The sequence below is a fragment of the Lygodium microphyllum genome, chromosome 2 (genome assembly GCF_053477565.2).
Source record: "Lygodium microphyllum isolate KBCC chromosome 2, Lygodium_microphyllum_v1.1.10, whole genome shotgun sequence".
Lineage (NCBI taxonomy): Eukaryota > Viridiplantae > Streptophyta > Polypodiopsida > Schizaeales > Lygodiaceae > Lygodium > Lygodium microphyllum.
The window spans coordinates 35,176,022-35,195,182 of NC_141136.1; the positions used below are offsets into that span (position 1 = coordinate 35,176,022).

Here is a 19,161-nt window from a genome sequence, read left to right on the forward strand (position 1 = left end):
ATATAAATATCATCCTCAACAAAGGGATGCACTCTCATTATTGCACAAAAAATCTTCAAAGACAACTGCACTTTTTTGCACCAATATTATCAGATGCATTAGAAAAGAAAGCCATCAACCATTTCTATTGCCAAGATCTTTACCAAAACAAGCCAATCTATGTGATAAGTTCCTTGGCAAAAAAAAGGCATACGAAAGTATCAACTTCTCTATGCAACAACAAAGTGCCATACTCTTCTTCACAAACAAATAACAATCAAAGCTTTATGCTAACAAATCACATTTAGATGCAAGACACTTCCAAAAAACAAGTAAAGAGAATGCATGGGATCCACATCACCCAAAAAAAAGAAAAAAGAAAAAAAGAAAACCTACTTCTCTATGCAATCCAATGCTACTAAAACATGCTACAACCCTCTCAATGACATACTCACATTTCATATAGAAATGAATGCCAAAACATCTTACCCTCATGTTTCAATATTATCATTTCATCCAGGCAAGAAACTTCCCTAGATCGACAATCACATCAAACACAACTTCTCAACTTCCCATTACTCCAGTACGCACTCTTCTCAACTTGATTTCAAACTACAATCTCCACGGTGATGTTGTCTTTTAATTCTCCACATGTCATTAGAATTACACAATAAATGCTCCATACTAATTTGTAATATATGACTTAATAATCAACATACCACACATAACATGCTCCAACTTTTACTATCATTTCTAGCAACAAAAAGAAGAACCTTGAGAGGGCAATGCTCATGTGCACCAGTCACCCTTGCTGGTAAATTTTAATACTTTACTCATCATAGGTAAGAGATGGAAGTTCATACTCAACAGAACTTATTTCAATGCATTTTCAAACTTTCAAAGACAACCTTAAATTAATCAGCAAGCTATTAGCAACTGACCATACAAAATTCATTCAAACTTCAATCTGAATTACATTTAGGTGTCACAAACTTGCCCAATTATTTTTGTTGAGGAAGCATAATTGAGCTAAGTCAACTTGCTTAATCCTTGAGGTAGTCTTTTACTGATTCCAATTCACTTGCTCAATCAAACCCAGGCTTGGGCTCTTGCTCAGCTTGTTGATGCATGGATCGATCATTTATATTAAAAATACGTCCTTGCTCAATTGATTGATATATGGATTGATCATTCTAGTATAAATTGGTATAATGGGGCTAGTACCAGATTTAGATTGTTAGCCTTCTAAAGCAATGTACCCGGATCTATGGTACTACCACCACCCCATTTAATGTTGGTGTTGGGATTGCCCAAAAAGTCGAAACTCATAATAGATGAGTGAGTAAAGAAATAACAGTGGGCAAGGAAGAACAGGTATCTTCAAGATAGCCTCCTGGAAGTGAGTGCAAAAGCTTCTCATGACCTGTTTGTCAACGTGAAAAATCTGACAACGGATAGCAGCAGCCATCTTCTATAGCTCAAAACCTTTAGGTACACCAAAAAGCTATAAAGACCTTTTAGGAACTGCAGCATCTGGAAAAATGCAACAGGTGTTAATCAATGCAGGCACTTGTTACTAGTCAATGCACATATGCATGGAAATAAAATGAGGGGAATGAATGGAGGAATGGTCCATTTGATTGAATTGCTTTTCTATATTACTAGGGACACAGTTAGCACGAATAGCTTTGGCACATAGCCTACAAAGAGTCAGCATTGGTAATTTGTGCTGCCACCTCTGATTTGCAAGAATTGTGGAATTGCATAAATAAACAGAAAATGTTACAATAATAGAATGAAGAACTATATTAAAGATTGCTCACTAGCTATGGTGTTAAGGGGCACAGAAAATTGTTGCTAATCCTTTCTCCACTGTCATCTGTATGACTGGCCCATAGAGCATGAAATCTTTGCTTCCATCTCCATAGGCTCCCTGGCCCCTAGCTATCACCTCACCATCCACATCAACATAGCCTCCTTGCACCTGGCTTCCAACTCTGCCCCCTGGTGCCAGCCGAAAAGCTTTTACCTGTATTAAGGATAAGCGTTATGCTTCAATATGTATACTGATTATCAGCTCATATGCTGCTCAAAGGCAAGGTTCACAAACACATTTAGGCATCCTGAAGCAACAGGGAGCAGGAAGATACTAGATGGATAATGCATGTTTTGGCTTTAACAAGGTATGATAGTTTGAAAACTGCTAATTTTGAAAAGGTAAGTAGCAGAAGCCACATTCCAAGTCCTCTGCTTCGAACAGTATCAGAATTCTTTGGAAAAGAACTCATCCATTTTAATGCATGACTAATCCCTAAGACAGCTAGTACTAGTTAAAATTCAGCCACAATACTGAGCATTTGAAGATCAATCGACCAGTAGGGTCATTGGCTATATTGCTGATACAAGCATCCAAACAGATACTAAGTGCCATAGAATATCTTGACAAAAAACAGCAGTCATGGTTTCATACTACACTTGAGAGCAAGGGACAGCTAACCTTTAAGTACTCTACATGCTTTGACTTCACATGTCCCCCATCACTCAATTTGAGAAATAAAGGCAATAATATCCACCAGGGGCACTCCTTGATAATTATCAAATCCAAATATCCATCTGCAAACTGCACGCAAAGCAGAGAAAATATGCAAGGGAAAGACGGTAAGCAAGCTAGTTGCATAAAGGATCACTTGTACTCAACATTTTCAAAACGAATAATGGATTTCTGATATAAAGACATCTGAACAAAGATCTGAACCTTACTGTTGCAGAGGGAGCAGCCAGCACAGTCTCAGAAGCCCAAGGAACATTTTGCAGCCAGACAAGCACAAATTTCCCTTGAATGCATCTCCATTCACTCATGTGTGGTACATAGGTTGGTCCTTGGTATCCCATCTTCTGCAAACTGCTATCAGTAGTCATAGCAGTATCCTGACACTCTCTAATGATTAGCTCAGAGTCTCCATTGAATAGTTCACCTGACCCTTCATAACCAGGGGCAGGAACATATGCAATGCTACCATTGTATTTTCGCAGTCCCAAGATTCGAATCAAGCTCTGCAGAAAAGAAACAAACATCATGAAATTTATTTAAACCACCCAGAATCATAGAAATACAGATGATGGTGAATGCATGACAATGCAAAATGAAAGGCACGCTAATGTAAAAGAAAGCACAAAATGAGCACAGGAGGAGCTCACATGACTGCAAGCCCAAGCAACAGCACACTCACAAGGCACCCAAACACAAAGGGCTACAAAAAGAGGTCCTCGTACCAACAACAAGCTAGGACAATCTGCTGTCTGCCAACATTCTGCTGCCAACATTCTGGGTCAACTAACAAGTGGACATAACCCTTTTCTCTTTCTCCTCATGGACTTCTACTTATACCTCACTTACCACCTCTTTTTCTACCTCTGTTCCAAGCTCCTCTACTTTGCTCTCTCCTCCATCCACTTCTCTCTACCTCTATATCCTTCTCTTCCTCTTGTGTCTCATCCCCTGTGTAGCTCTATTTCTATTTCCTCTTCCTTTACCTCCTTTTCTTTCCTTTCCCCTTCCCTTGCCTCTATCTATATCTCTATATTCTTTACCTCTATTACAATATCTAACCCTCTTCATGAAGCCTTTGCATTACACATAGCTCACCTTAAGTCTTAGCCTTAAGTTTCTTTTTGTATCTACTACTTTTTGTATTTGCCACTTGGCACGTGCGACTTACTATACTATGATCCATCATTGCAGCTAGCTTCTTGTTTTAATCCATTGTACATTTCTTCAATCTTATAAATGAAATTGGATATTGAAAATCACTTGTGACTAGTCTTGGATTTACATTTCGTCTCAACCTCTCATCATGTTCATGACTCGTTTTTGAAAACTGAAGCAAAGACATTTGTGATTTGTAAACTATATTAGTATCAGATGGAGAATGCCTTGTGACACTCTATCTCATGGGTAGCCACTCATGTTAAAACAAGTAATATTTACTACCCTACCCCTTAATTTTCTATGTATTTTTTAATGACCGTACAGACACCAGATTTTATCCAATATTTTTTTGAGTATGTTCGGTACCATCCACGGACTAGCTAGATCGGACAGATCGTACCTAACTACCCTGCTGAAGACCAAGGGCAGCCCACATGAGTGCAAGACCTCAGCATGGAGGAAAAAGTATAAGTCTTGACAGCAAGAGGAAAAAAAAAAAGAACAATTGTGGAGGAGGTGGAGAGTGGGGACAGCAGTGAGGAAGGAGAACCAAAAGAAGTGGGAATCCGTGAAGAGCTGATCCTTGGCAACTGCAGGAATGAATGAAGAGTATGATGTTGCATGGAGCTAAATAGCAGTCCACATGCTAGAAGAATGCCTCAATAGCGGCAGCGAGGAGATTTTTGAGAGATCATCTTAATTGTCCAAAGTGTTGGGAGCACTATGTCATGAGCATTGGGGAAAGTGACATGCCTTCAGTACGTGTACGTGGCATGAATGTGGAGAGAGAACCATATTATTGAAGGAGCACATACTAGAAGAAGGCCACTGCTTTTTGAGAGGTAGTGCGGTGTAGGAGCAAAGATGGTTTGTAAGCAGATCAGTGGGACAATAGGCAGCTTCTACAGTGTACTCAGGAGGCTGTCAAAAGGCCCGAAAACAGCCTTATGGATTCAGGGGTACTGATAAACATTCTATATGCAGCTGTTCATGGGAGGATTTCAGATCTTGATGAAAGACAAACAAAATACTGATAACTCCACTCTGTCTTTGCGACATAGTCCACCAAAAGGGCAGTCCACAAACTAGTACCTTCACGCTAATCTTATGAAGAGGAGAGTGACCAAGTGCTGATGAAACTGCTGGTAGTACTGGAGATTCGAGACAGCCAAACCACTATGCCAAAGTACCAAGTAGATGACTCCTCCTATGCAGTCTCTGTGGATGAGAATAGAGCTGTCAGTTCATCATGATTCCATTCATAATCACTCACAGATTCCCAAACTAACTGGACTCCACACAAATCTAAGCTTTGGGTTGATATTGCCTTCATCCGCTAAATGGCAAGGTTCTGACATGTTGTGGTTAGCCTTTCCTCTTGAACTTGATGCTGTGTTTAGTGGCCTAGTCTAGTCCATTAATGTAACATTGTCTCTGTAACAATATGCCACACAACTGCACCAATTACATGGTGCAAATAAATAGATGGAATGCTGAAGTAGAACATCATGAATTGAAGAGCTTAAGGTAGTGCTCTAGAATGACAAATTAATCTTCTGACTCTCATGAAAAGGATTGCAGAGACATATGGAGGCCTTGCAAAGAATATAACAAGCTTCAAATACAAGGCATCAAGAAACTTATCAATATGAGGAACTTTGATACTATCTAAATCTTCAGCAGAGTGTACAGGTCATACATAAATGTCAGTCCGTAAACTGCCCAAGCTCCGCAGCTTTTCAGATTCAATGTCGACATCTGCTACAATACCTGAAAAACAAACTTCATATTGGATGTGCTCTGTATACTTTGAGCAAACATAAGATAATAATAAGCTTTAGATGACTGTAGATGCCAAGAACAGATAGCTGACCCCAAGTAAGTAGGAGAATGCTATGAAAGCATCTTTGCCCTTGAAAAACAGTTGCAACATCCAAGTTTTGCTTGTGACCTGTACAATACATTAGATCATCCATTATGTAGTATGAAACATTTTTAAAAAACCAATAGAGACAAAACAACATTCTAAGAATATATTTTGCTTTAACTCTCAGAAACACCCCATTTGTGCCAATACCAAAAACACTACCTCGAATAATTGCGAATGTAGCATTTGCCACATCGCAAGGCTCATGTCCATGATTCAACACTGACTTTGCCATTCCATTTCCTGTGCCTTCATCACACCAATCAAAAATTTCTGGTTAAAATATGCAGTATTTTATGAACATCACAAAGACAGACTTAGTAGGTAGCTGCACAGAGCTTGAAAATGGTCAATTCCATCTTTCCTGTTTTGCAGATGAATGTGTCACAATAAAACTAATGCTCATGACAACCATGAGATCACTCACCAGCTGGAATAACACCAAGGGGGATCTTGATCGCCCTCTCCCAATCTGGCCTTCCTAAAAGGCCATTAAGAACCTGAAAGAAAAATCCTCTCATTATAACTTTGAGATAGTAGTGTGTAATACTGTCTCCGATTGATGCTGTATTTGAAGTTACATTGACAAGATAGCAAAAGGAGCTTTCAAACTATTATATACAATGGAAGAAAACGCTAAACCGCAGTTCTAGTTCCTTATGTTAGGAGTCAAGAGATAATATCATCTTGTATGCATGTGCCATTTACTGAAAGAAAAAATCCTCTCATTATAACTTTGAGATAGTAGTGTGTAATACTGTCTCCAATTGATGCTGCATTTGAAGTTACATTGACAAGATAGCAAAAGGAGCTTTCAAACTATTATATACAATGGAAGAAAAAGCTAAACCGCAGTTCTAGTTCCTTATGTTAGCAGTCAAGAGATAATATCATCTTGTATGCATGTGCCATGTACTGAAAAGGCTGAAAACCAATTGAGTGCGAGATTACATGGATGCTGAAGGAGATGATGGCTCAACCAAGCCATGAGACCAAGACACTGCAACCTTTATGCAGGTGGTCATAATCAAAGTATGATCTAATCCATTCTTTTTCAGTATCATTGCCATATATTGTTAGCAGAAAATACATTTTTAATCATGGTTATTCGAAAATGCCTCACCTCCACAAGCACACCATCTCCACTTGCACAAACAATGGCATCATATCCAGTAAGATCCAGTGACTTTGCCATTTCCTTGGCATGGCACTGATATTGAGTCTCTAACAATCCAATGCATGCCAGATACATGAACAGTTAGTCTTGATGGTACTATGTCTGTGCAATCCAAAACAATCTAAACTTATGAGGGCATTTTGATTAACCTAACACACACCACCCCTTATGAGAGCAGACATAGATGAACTCAAGAAGAAGAAAATCATAAACTGCAAATCATATTACACCCTCAATGCAAACATGCCTGACCCTTCCATGAACATAAATGTAAACATAATAGGTGACATATAAACATGAACTTTGTACATCCTGAGAGCACTTGGCAGCAAAACTGTGCGGAAAAGGCATCAATATACTCATTCAGCTTGAGTTTAAAAACTTGACCAATGACCTATATGTTGTCAGACCGCTACACCATAAATCTCCATTCTAGACAAAATCTGGAGCTACTGACCGCAGCTAACCTTGATTCAGTAGGATTCATCAAAAGGCAGCTTGAAAGAAGAGAAGCACAAAGGACCTTGCACTAACACGTAGAATGTACTTGCACTATTGGAGCTACAAGCTCGGCATAACGTAAGTAAAAGCAAATTTATTGAGATGTCACTTCATTTTCTCATCCTCCTCACTTGTGCATGCTGCGCATGCTGCGCTTTCTTGGGTTACCACTTTAGTTTCAAGTGTTATGGTCTACCTTTTCTGTTCTATTCTCAAGCCCTCTCATGCCCTAGGGTCAGCATCTATTGAGGCTAACAATTGGCAGCCAATTGATGGACAGTGTCAATGGCCAGTTAGGAGAGAGAAATCAATCAGCTTGCTTTATGGTGCTCTATCATAACTCAACCCTGTTGTCGAGCAAATGATATCGGACACATTGGGAGGTTAATAAGCCAGGCATCATCCAAGGTTGGGCACAGACATTTAAGTGGGCAGGTATGGATAGCCATACAAGCGTAGTGAGGTAAACTATCTGACTGCACATGAGACAAACTATCGTTTGGCACTTGGCAGTCCTTTTATCCAATAGGCCAGTTGCAAAGCCTCTTTATAGCAACCCTCTTTTCCTCTCCTACATCATCAATGTTTCCCATCTTCCCCTCACCTTGCTTAACACATACTAGTGTCAGAAACCCTAGGATCACAGTAGGTGACTGAAGGCTCCAGAGGTATGGATCAGGATTGCAAGAGACTGAGCAGATATCTGTCCAAGACGGGGCAGCAAGCATATTCCAAGAATACAAAGTGCAAGAGTGTGCAGTGTTCCCCCCCCTTTTGCTTCCCATGGTAGTGTCTCTCCCCTTCTTGCAGCCATGATAGATCAGGGAAAATTAGGGCTTAAGCAGTTTAACAAAGTGAAAAAGATAGAGAAAATAGCATGTGAGCTAGACAATTCACCTCTCAGACTTATTATAATCCTTTTTGAACAATAATACCATTAATCCTAATAAGTGTGTGCATGCCTACTACATTATCCACTTACCTGGCTCTAGCACTCTTGGCAATGTACATTTCAGGGTTTTCGGCATGTTTACTAGGCTGTTATCGCGCACCTGAGTGGGCAGCTGAATGGTTCATTTATCACCGACCTGTTGTCTTGAATCTTGTCCAAAAGGCCTATATACTCCACTCCTCCACTCATTGTATCCTGTCACATCCACCTGGAGAGAGGGAGTTGGAGGCATTGTTGATCATCACATGTGCCAGTACCTGTGTGGTACTGCACTGTACATCCCATGCTTCTCTTTATGGATTCAATAGCTCATTCATCATTCATTTGAGTTCTCGTGTTCTTCTCTAACTGTTCATTGTATCAGTGTTCATGCTTTGTGTTTTCTCACTTCCATTCCTTTGCACCTTTACACATGTAATCACACAGCTGGGATCTTTGATTTTGGTACTGTTGTTGTTTTTACACTAATTATGAGTTTACAATCTTTGTGGCGTGCTACTCCGGGACCTGCTTCAAGCTGGGCAACCTGTTTTGCTGCTGGTCTGAGCTGCTGTATCCTGCATTTTCTGCTGCGGGAGCTTCTATCTAGCCTCTTCTACACACAACGGGCCTGTCTAAAAGCTGGGTGGCATAATTGTTGCAGTAGGCGACCTGTTTTCATGCTGTTATAGGTAGCTGTATCCTGCATTTTCACTGCTGCACCTGTCATAGGGAGGCTAATTACACTATCACCTGCTGTTTTCTACTGTGAAGAACCTTGTCTTTGTGGACTGATTTCTCTTGCTGAGTAAACCTTGTATTTTTTGCTGATCTAGACTTATCACACTTGCATTTGGTTTTTTAGCTAGAGAGAGGATCTCGTGTTGGTTGTTGCAATTTCTCACTACAATCACTTCACTATTGTGTCCATCTCTATGCTTCTATTGATTGCTTGTTTGTGATTGAACTATGAGTCCATTGTTTGACTCATGTCATTCAAGATGATTGACCTCAAGTGCATCTCTATCTCTGTTGGGAATAAAGGCCCTCGTGCCTTTTAATGTGCTCGGGTGTGAACACACCCTTAGCACTTGTACTTACACATATATATCTATCTAAAAACCTAAAGTGGTACACTCGTCATTGTACCCACAAATCGTGCACACACTCTGCTCTGCTCTCTCTCACTCTCTCTCTCTCCCTGCTACTAACGAACATTGACTGTCTCGATCTTCATGCCTCCCGATCTCTACCAACTGGTATCAAAGCCAATGGCTCACACAAGCTGTTGAGGGGTAGACCAACAGGCGTAACAGTCTTGTGGACTGTTGAGGAGCAGGCAACACATGGCGAGTAGACGAACAGACGAGCTATGTGATAGGTGACGAGGTCGCGCTGAGTAACAGGTGACGAGGCGACTTGAACGCGATGCCAAACGGTCTCCGTGACAAGTGACACGGCAGACGACTAGTCGGGGGTCCAGCGAGGACAACGGCGACAGTAGGCGTGAGGCAGTTGACCGGTGTAGCAGCTGACGGGCGACCAGCGAGCGAGCAAGCTTTGCTGACGTACGGCGACTGCAACTGACGTTGGGCTGCACGGACGACTGACGGGACTGGAGGCGAGCTGCACGGCGCTGAAGATGGAAGCGTCACAATCGAGCGGGTCAATGGACCTTGACACTTTTTTTTTAGTCTTTTTTTTTTCTTGAAACTCCTTTGCCCCCTTCCCTTTACCGGGTGTTCACACCTACAAGCAAGGAGTGCAAATCTATGTCTTGAAATTTGGGGGTTTTCCCAAATTTGGTGCCTAACACACATTGCAGTGTTCTTTAGACCAAAAATTGCAGACATTGAATGCACAAGCCTCAGAAATTTTTTTGGGGATTCTCAAATGCAAGTGAGATTTTTTCTTGGATGAGTCAATTTCATTGCAATCTGTGCAATCTTGGCCCGAAAATTTGGGGCTTTTCCCGGATTTGGGGATTGTGATGCAGGACAAGACAATTTGTCTCAGAAATTGCAGGAATTTGCGACATTTTGTCTCTGACATTTGGGGCTCTTCATGTACATGTAAAATTGGGCTGAAATTTACCCAATTTCTCGACATTGATGCACATTGGACCCCGTGTTTGGGGCTTTTGCAGTTTGGGTAAAATTTGTGTGCCATTTGGCCATTTTATGTACATGCAGGTTCAATTCCATGCAATTTGGACATCCAACACTTGGAAAATATTGGGGGTTTTGCTGAAGTTGCTTTATTTTGGCAAAATTGGCATGTTCTATGCATAATAGAGAAAATATAGATGTGTGGTTGATACTTTGAGCACAAAAATTTTGGGACTTTTAACTGTGTGTCAAATTTTATGCCCATGGGTATATGTACAATAGAAATTACAGCTAAAATTTGGGATTTCTCATGTAATGTGATGTATATGCCCTTGGAGCAGCTGTAATCAGTTGTGGAATGTTGTAGCACATGGTTTGGTGCTTCTGAAAATTTAATTACAGATCTGAAATCTTTGCTTCTACGTGGTCACTTATTGCTAGTTGGTACTCGTTTGTACCTTCGTCACTTGTGTGACAGTTAGGCCTGCATTTACTGAATTTTCTGGTCACATTTGGGCTGAAAATCATGGCTGGCAGCAATGACAGCAGTAATCTCATGCACATAAAGAAGCTTGAAGGAGCACATAACTTTGCAGTCTGCCAAAAATAGTGCTACAATATCCTGTTGCAAAAGAACAGGCAAAGCCGATTAAGACCAAAGGGGCAAAGCCTGCAGATATGGAACAGGAAGATTGGGATGAGTTAAATGAGCTTGCACACTCAACAATTGAGCTATCGATTTCTGATGCCTTGTTGTTAACATTGAAGGCTTGGATTCTGCATATGCTATTTGGACTCGACTGGAAGAACTGTATGCACAGAAGAGTGCCGGAAGCAAAGTGTATTGGCTGAAAAAGCTTATGGATTTGCGTATGAAAGAGAGTACAGCAATGTCTACTCACTTGAGTGAGTTTAACTCCGTTTTCAACCAGCTAGTTGCCTTGAAGTTCTTAATTGATGAAGAATTTAAGACTACGTTCTTGCTTTGCACTCTTCCAGAGATTTGGGTTACATTCAGCACTGCTATGAGCAATTCTAATGCGATTCTTTTGTATGCTCATGTAGAGAGTGCTCTACTCATGGAAGAAATGAATTGGCAGAACAATGCATCCATTAAGTCTTCTAGTGCTTTGCATACTAGGGGCAGATCATAGCAGAAAAGCAAATATGATAGCAAGGGACGCAGTAAATCACGTGGCAAAGATGTTGAAAGCCACCATTGTGGCAAGAAGGGTCACTTTAAACATGACTACTACAAATGGAAGAAAGAGAAAGGAAAGGGCAAGAAGACAAATGATAGCAAGGAAGAGAAGAAAGAGAGTCAGCCTAAGAAAAGCAGTGTCAAAATTGAAGAGGTGAATGTAGTCACTCATGACAGTGACAGTGCGAATGGCGTAATATTTGTCTCTTCACACTTTGGTGCACATGCTTTACTTGCAGATACAGATGATCACATGCATACCTGGATTCTCGATTCAAGTGCTTCCTTTCATGTCACTTCTCATCGTGAGTGATTCTCTGCCTATACAGGGAGTCAACATGGTGTTGTCCATCTTGGGGACAACTATGCATGTGACATTGCAAGTATTGGCAGTGTGCAGTTGCAGTTTCAGCATGGCTTTGTCTTCACACTTCAACATGTACGGCATGTACCTCAGCTCAAGAAGAGCTTGATTAGCACAGGGCAGCTAGATAATGATGGTTTTCATACCACCTTTGGTGATGAAAAATGGAAGATTTATAAGGGATCTAGGGTTATTGCTAGAGGTTGCAAGAGTGATACTTTGTATCCACTTCATGTATCTAGTGTGTGTGACCATGTTGTTGCCATGACCGAGCAGCCAAGTGTTTCCTTGTGGGATGTCTGGTTGGGATACATGAGTCCAACAGGATTGAAAGTGCTTTCTCGTTTGGGTTACTTGCCTTGTCTTCGTTATACTGATTTTGAGCATTGTGATCATTGCATTTATGGTAAACATGCACAGACGTCTCATAAAAAGTCTCTTTCACTGAAATCTTCTCCTCTAGAGTTAGTACATTCAGATATATGTCAGATGTCAGGATTATCTTTAGGGAAAAAGAAATATTTTGTCACCTTTGTCGATGATGCTACACGGAAGATATAGGTTTATCCTATTTGTAGCAAGGATAAGTGCTTGACGAGTTTAAAAAATTATTGGCATTGGCTAAAAATCTAACTGATAAGACACTTAAGTGTCTTCGCTTTGACAATGGTGGGGAATATGTCTCCAAGGCCTTTCAGGCATTTTGTGACAGCAAAGGAATAAAGAGGAAGCTCATTGCCCCTCACAATCCACCCCAAAATGGAGTTGCAGAGCGTATGAATCGGACCATACAAGATAAGATCCATATGATGTTGTCTCATGCTGCATTACCCCATGGTTTTTGGGCAGAGGCTGTTATGACAGCCGTACACTTGATTAATCAGTCACCAAACAAGTCTTTGGGGGAGAGGGGAGTTCCCCAAGAAGCATGGTCGGGCAAGCCACCTTCATATGCTCACTTGAAAGTGTTTGGTTGTGAGGCTTTTGTGCACATTCGTAAAGAAAAACGCAGCAAACTTGAGCCAAAGTCCTGTAAATGCATTTTCCTAGGATATAGTGACGAGGGTGAAATGGGGTATATATTATGGGATCCCGAGAAAAGGAAAATAGTACACAGCAATGCTGTTATCTTCTGAGAAGATCGCATGCATAAACAGCCCGAAAAGATTGGGAAGGTCCATAGGGTTGTATTCCGGGAAGAAATACCTTTCGGTCAGCAAAATGTGCCTGCTGTACAGCAGCAAATACCTGCTGTAAATGAACCTATAAATGCAAAAAATAATGCTAGAAATGATCAGCCAGCTATTGCCCATGATAATGAGCCACTACATCTGCAAGAACAGCCAGGACAGCAAGCTGTTAATGCTGATTTGTAGGCTGAAATGCCAGGACAGCATGCTGAAAATGGAAATTTGCAAGAATAGCCAGCAAACAATGATCATTGGGTTAGGAGATCGTCTAGGCCTACTAGACAACCTGACAAATTCATTCCTGGTGCAAACAATGTGGCTGATTATGTCATGTTGACAGAGTGTGGTGAACCGTCTTACTTCAAGGAAGCAATGGAAAGACAAGACAGCAAGAAATTGTATAAAGCCATGTTGTCAGGAATGGAATCTCTTGAGAAAAATGGCACTTGGGACTTGGTGCAGTTGCCTAAAGGGCAGAAAACACTTCCATGCAAATGGGGTAACAAGATGAAGGTCACTTCTCGTTCCTCACCAAAGTACAAAGCAGGATTGGTTGCGAAGAGGTACAAGCAAGAACATGGAATTGACTTTGATGAGATCTTCTCTCTTGTAGTCCAGATAACTACCTTGAGAACCATTTTGGGCTTGGTTGCAGCAGCTGAAGATATGGAGCTCATACAGATGGATGTAAAGACTGCATTCTTACATGGTGATCTGTATGAAGACATATATATGCAGTAACCTGAAGGGTTTGTGGAAAAAGGGAAAGAGAAGATGGTATGTAAACTCAAAAGGAGTTTGTATGGGCTGAAACAAGCACCCAGAGAATGGTATCATAAGTTTGATGCATTTATGCAATCTGAAGGTTTCCATAGAAGTCAAGTGGATCACTGCTTATATACCAAGAAGGCAGTAGATGGCAGCCTGATTATCTTGGTTTTGTATGTTGATGACATGCTGATTGCTGACAGGGATACTCATGCCTTGAACTCACTGAAGCAAAGTCTTCATGGCAACTTTGACATGAAGGACCTTGGTGATACAAATCACATTCTTGGCATGCGAATACTCAGAGATAGGTCGAAAGGATTGCTTTATCTATCTCAGCAGGAGTATATCTCCAAGGTTTTGCTGCGTTTCAATATGGAGGGGGGAAAAACGATTGGGGTTCCATTGCCTCCATATGTGAAACTCAGTACAGAGGACAGCCCTACATCTAATGATGAGAAGGCTGAAATGGCCAAGATACAATAGCTTCAGCTATTGCCAGTTTGATGTATGTTATGGTTGCTACACATCCTAACATTGCTTTTGCAATGGGAGTGGTTAGCAGATACATGGCAAACCCTGGCAAAAAGCATTGGGAAGCAGTGAAAGGTATTATGAGATACCTCAAAGGCACAAAGGAGTTATATATCTGCTTTGGAAAGCAAAGGGTATCTGTCGTTGGCTTTACGAATGCAGACTATGCTGGTCATGCGGATTGCAGAAATTCCACTTCTGGGTATGTGTTTACTTTCACAAGAGGAGCAATCTCTTGGATCTCCAGGCTACAAAAGTGTATTGCATTGTCTACTACAGAGGCAGAGCATGTGGCTGCCACTGAGGCATACAAGGAGGCTTTATGGCTTTCACGTCTCGTCGGAGAGCTTGGCATTACAGAGTTATCTGTTCTCCATTGTGACAGTCAAAGTGCTATCATGCTAGCACGGAATCCAGACTTTCATGCGAAGACAAAGCACATACAGGTGAAGTACCACTTCATTAGAGATGTACTTGACAACAAGAGCATTGAGCTTGTCAAAGTGCATACAGATGATAATCCTGCAGACCTTCTCACGAAAGGTCTTCCAACAGAGCGGTTTGCTCATTGCTGACAGATGATGGGAATTGGATAGATATATGTATTTCAGCTTTGTACATACCTAGACTTAGTTGATTCTTTTCTCCTGCTAAGGCACATTGCCTTTAGGTGGAGGTTGTTGGGAATAAAGGCCCTCGTACCTTTTAATGTGCTCGAGTGTGAACACACCCTTAGCACTTGTACTTACACATATATATCTATCTAAAAACCTAAAGTGGTATACTCGTCATTGTACCCACAAATCGTGCACACTCTCTACTCTGCCCTCTCTCACACTCTGTCTCGCTCCTGCTAACAAACACTGACTGTCTCGATCTTCATGCCTCCTAATCTCTACAATCTCTCTATTATTCATTATCATCTTGCATGTCACTATTATTCTCTCTAATCATTCTAAGTGGCTTGAGATTCTCACTAAGTCAAACTTCTTCTTCTAAGGCTTCCTTTTTTAGCATGCAGGTTGCTAGGATTTTGGTTCTCAACTGCATGTTCTTCACCTTCTCCGATCTTTGTCGATTCGACCCCATATCTAGTGCTTCTTGAGGCTTCTCCAAACTATAGTGGTTTCTGGCATGCTTCATCGAGCTTTATTGGTGGCTGTTTTGCGGTGCTATCAACAACCACATCTCTATGCTATACAAATGAGATGGTGTAATATCGCTGCAATAGTGGTCATGTAAATTGATCAATGGTAGTGATCAATGCAAAAGAGGGTCACCATGTTATTTGGTGGCATGGCCAATTCTACTTGGCTCATGGATAGAGATGGCTGCTACATCAACTCTTAACCCCTCAAACCAACTCAGATGGTGGTATCGTGTCAGGGACGGGAGTCAATTTCTCCTATGGCATGACTAGGCTAGACCAAACCCTAGCAAGTTTTGCATATGTGAGTTCTTGCATTCTCTCATCTCCTCTATAGCAACACTTACTCTCCTTTGGTGCATGCTTTGGCACAAAGTGGGGATGTCCCTGTCCTATAGTAGGAAGCTCAAGCAAGGACATCCCTTCATTCGTATGCGAGTTGGGACAATCCCTAGTTCCATGAAGTTTCTAGAGGAATAGCTTATCTACATACTATAACTATGACATGATAATACCATGCTGATTTTGCGAGTTGGGACAGCCCCTAGTTCCATAAAGTTTCTAGAGGAACAACCCATGTCTGACATAGCAAATGCATGTTTTAAATCAACCTTAAAATCTACAATTTTTCCCTCTATAGTCCTGGTGAGCAGTACGTCATCCACATAAAGAATGATAATCAACAAGTCCCTCCCTTCATTCTTAATGTATAGAGTGGGAGCAATTGGACTATTTTTGAACCCTCTGCTAGCCAAATATGCATCAATTTTTTAGTACCATGCAAGAGCATGTTTAAGACCATAAAGAGCTTTATGCAGCTTGCATACAATGTGCTATTTCCCTTTAATCTCAAACCCTAGAGATTGGGACACACAAACATCCTCATGCAGATCCCGATTTAAGAATGTTGTTTTAATATCCAACTAATGTACTTTCCATCCATTATGTGCAGCCATCGCAATCACACATCTCACCATACTCATATAGGATGTAGGAGCAAAGGTTTTCTCATAATCTATGCCTTTCTTCTGCACATAGCCTTTTTCTACCGTTTGTGTCTTGTACTTGTCAATTGTACCATCAGCTTTACATTTGAGTTTGAAAACCCACTTAGTGCCAATGGCCTTCTTACTAGGTAGTAGATCCACAAGATCCCATATAGAGTTAGTGGCAATGAAGTCTAAATCCTCTTACATGGCCTACATCCGATGTACATCTTGTTGAGCATCGTCCAAGGAAGTAGGCTCATCATCATCCAACAATGAGCTCATAAACACATGCTCATCACAATCATCTAGTTCCATTATATTAGCCAAATGTGCTCCCCCCTACATCATGTGTTGTATGCCTGGCAACCCTTCTAGTGCACTAAGATAATGGGGCATCCATTTTCCTCTCCTAGAGGGTTTATAACAACCATCTTGGGACTATTTCTGCTACATTTGTAGCAGCCCTTTCATGCTGGATTGTTGCCTACACTACTAGAAAACCCTCATTATTACCCTACTATTCAGGAGCATATGGAGCAGCAACAGCTTGCTGTAACAGATCTGTCCTGCCATTTATAACAGGCATGGACTCCAAAGAAAGTGATTAGAGGCCTTCAAAAACATTACAATCATGTGTGGCTGGCATTTGAAATTGGTCATGTGAAAATGCTGCATTCTAAGCAAATATGATATCCCTACTGACAAACACCTTCTTCTTACATGGTTCATACATGCGATAGCCTTTACTTTCCAAACTGTAGCCAAGAAAAATGTATTTTACAACCTTATCATCAAGCTTCCCACAAAGCTCTTTCGGAACATGCACATAGGCTATGCAATCAAACACCGAAAGTAATCAACTTTGGGTTTCTTGCCATGCCAAGCTTCAAACAGTGTGATCATCTTCAAAGCCTTTGTAGCTGCACGATTCAATACATGATTGGCTCATTGAAGCCCTTCTAACCAAAATTTATGTAGCAGCCCCTTGCTTTTCAACATACAATGAGTCATGTCCATGAGAGTGTGATTTTTCCTTTCAATAACTCCATTTTATTGAGGAGTCACTCTCAGTGGCTTGATGCATAATGCCATGATCCAACAAATATGCCTCAAAAGCACGAGACATGTACTCCCCCCCCCCCCCCCTCTATCCATGCGAAGTGTCTGATACTATAAAACAAATTTCAACCTTAAGCTTTGCCATAAGATGTTTAAAATGCATGAATATATCAGATTTAGCCTTCAGTCCTTACACCCATGTATACCTTGAGTAGTCATCAATAAATGTAACTAAGTAAAGATGACCCCCAAGTGCACATGTCCTCATGGAACCACAAAAATAAAAATGAATAAGATGCATTTTTTAGACAACACACAATGCACCATCCTTTTTTTAAGGCAAACCTGTGCATCTTGCCCAAAATACATCCCTCATATGCATGAGGAGGTGGAGTTTCCACTGGAGGCAATGCATCTACTATATGTTACCTTTGAAGGGTTATAAAACTCCCAAAGCTCATATGTCCATAATGGGCATGCCAAAGCTCTGCATTTTGCACAGTGGGTGTAAGACTAGTGACTGCCAGAGCATTATGAGATTGTTGATCATAAGTGTCTAACAAGAATAAGCCCTTGTACAAGGTGCCAAACAGCCTGAGTGCATATCTCTGACAATACATGTGTCATCCTCAAAGATGACCTAAAAGCCATGCTTATTGAAGGCACAAATAGACAACAAGTTCTTTGTAATGCCAAGGACAAACAATACATCTAGAAGCATGAAGTTTGAACCATTTGCAGCAATAATAGTAATTGCCACAATGCCACAAACATCATAACTACTGTTGTTTACACATGTGACACAGTTCCTAGCACGGCCTGAATGCAAAGAAGTAAACAAGCACTTCTTGGAAATTATGTGCTTTAAAGCACCACTGTCTCAAAATACAATGTTTGCTACATTTCAACAACACTAAATGCTAAATCAATCATAGAAGATCATAATTGCATGTGAGAAATGCATAATCCTCCTCTATTGAGTTGGTTGAAGCATCACCATCTGCTCATTTGCTGGAGTTGATGCATCTTGGACAACCAAACCGGAGTGTCTCTTCTTCTCCTTGTCCAATCTCTTTTGGCACTCATCAATATAGTGACCGGGCTTCTTGCAATAATGGCAATTTCTCCTTCTTTTTAGACTTATATGAATCTTGGATAGCCTTGTTTGATGGCTGTCCAGCATCACCCTTTTGCTGATTTTTTTATTTTGCCTAGCTTTACCCTTGCCTTCTAAACTTGGAAAGCATAGCCACATCACCTAAACGCAATGAAACATTCTTCTGAGCCTACTCCTCTTCGAACTCCACAAAAGTAAGGGGTTGTTACCCTATCCCCAATGACAGCATCAAAGAGGCGTGAACCAAGATATGACTCTGGAAAAGAGTTCAATGTGATGTTCACCAACTCAGCAACCCAAATAATCTCATCAACATTAATCAGTTGCTCACGTAAATCTTGTATATGAGTAAGGTGATCCGTCATGCTATCACCCTCATCCATGTTTACATTTGCCAACTTTCTGCAAAGGTAGGAGATCTTGGCCTCATTGCAGGCAGCAAACATATGCTCAAGTATGT

The 19,161-nt window shown here is 41.0% G+C and overlaps 1 protein-coding gene across 2 annotated transcripts in view; it reads right to left on the reverse strand.

The window, feature by feature from the left end:
• Positions 1–914: 914 nt before the first annotated feature.
• The window catches only part of LOC148039599 (sphingosine kinase 2-like), a 54,716-nt gene continuing 36,469 nt past the window's right edge, over positions 915–19,161 (reverse strand). The window contains exons 3-11 of one of the 2 annotated variants that reach the window (XM_087692127.1): positions 6,739–6,839; positions 6,043–6,115; positions 5,778–5,864; positions 5,562–5,639; positions 5,388–5,458; positions 2,740–3,033; positions 2,477–2,599; positions 1,803–2,008; positions 915–1,512 (exon numbers count right to left, since the gene is read on the reverse strand). In XM_087692127.1, the coding sequence (XP_087548253.1) occupies positions 1,814–2,008; positions 2,477–2,599; positions 2,740–3,033; positions 5,388–5,458; positions 5,562–5,639; positions 5,778–5,864; positions 6,043–6,115; positions 6,739–6,839 (1,022 nt within the window). In that variant the 3' untranslated portion in view covers positions 915–1,512; positions 1,803–1,813. Of the gene's footprint in view, positions 1,513–1,554; positions 2,009–2,476; positions 2,600–2,739; positions 3,034–5,387; positions 5,459–5,561; positions 5,640–5,777; positions 5,865–6,042; positions 6,116–6,738; positions 6,840–19,161 lie in introns of those variants that run through there. The other variant, XM_087692133.1, reaches the window with a different exon arrangement.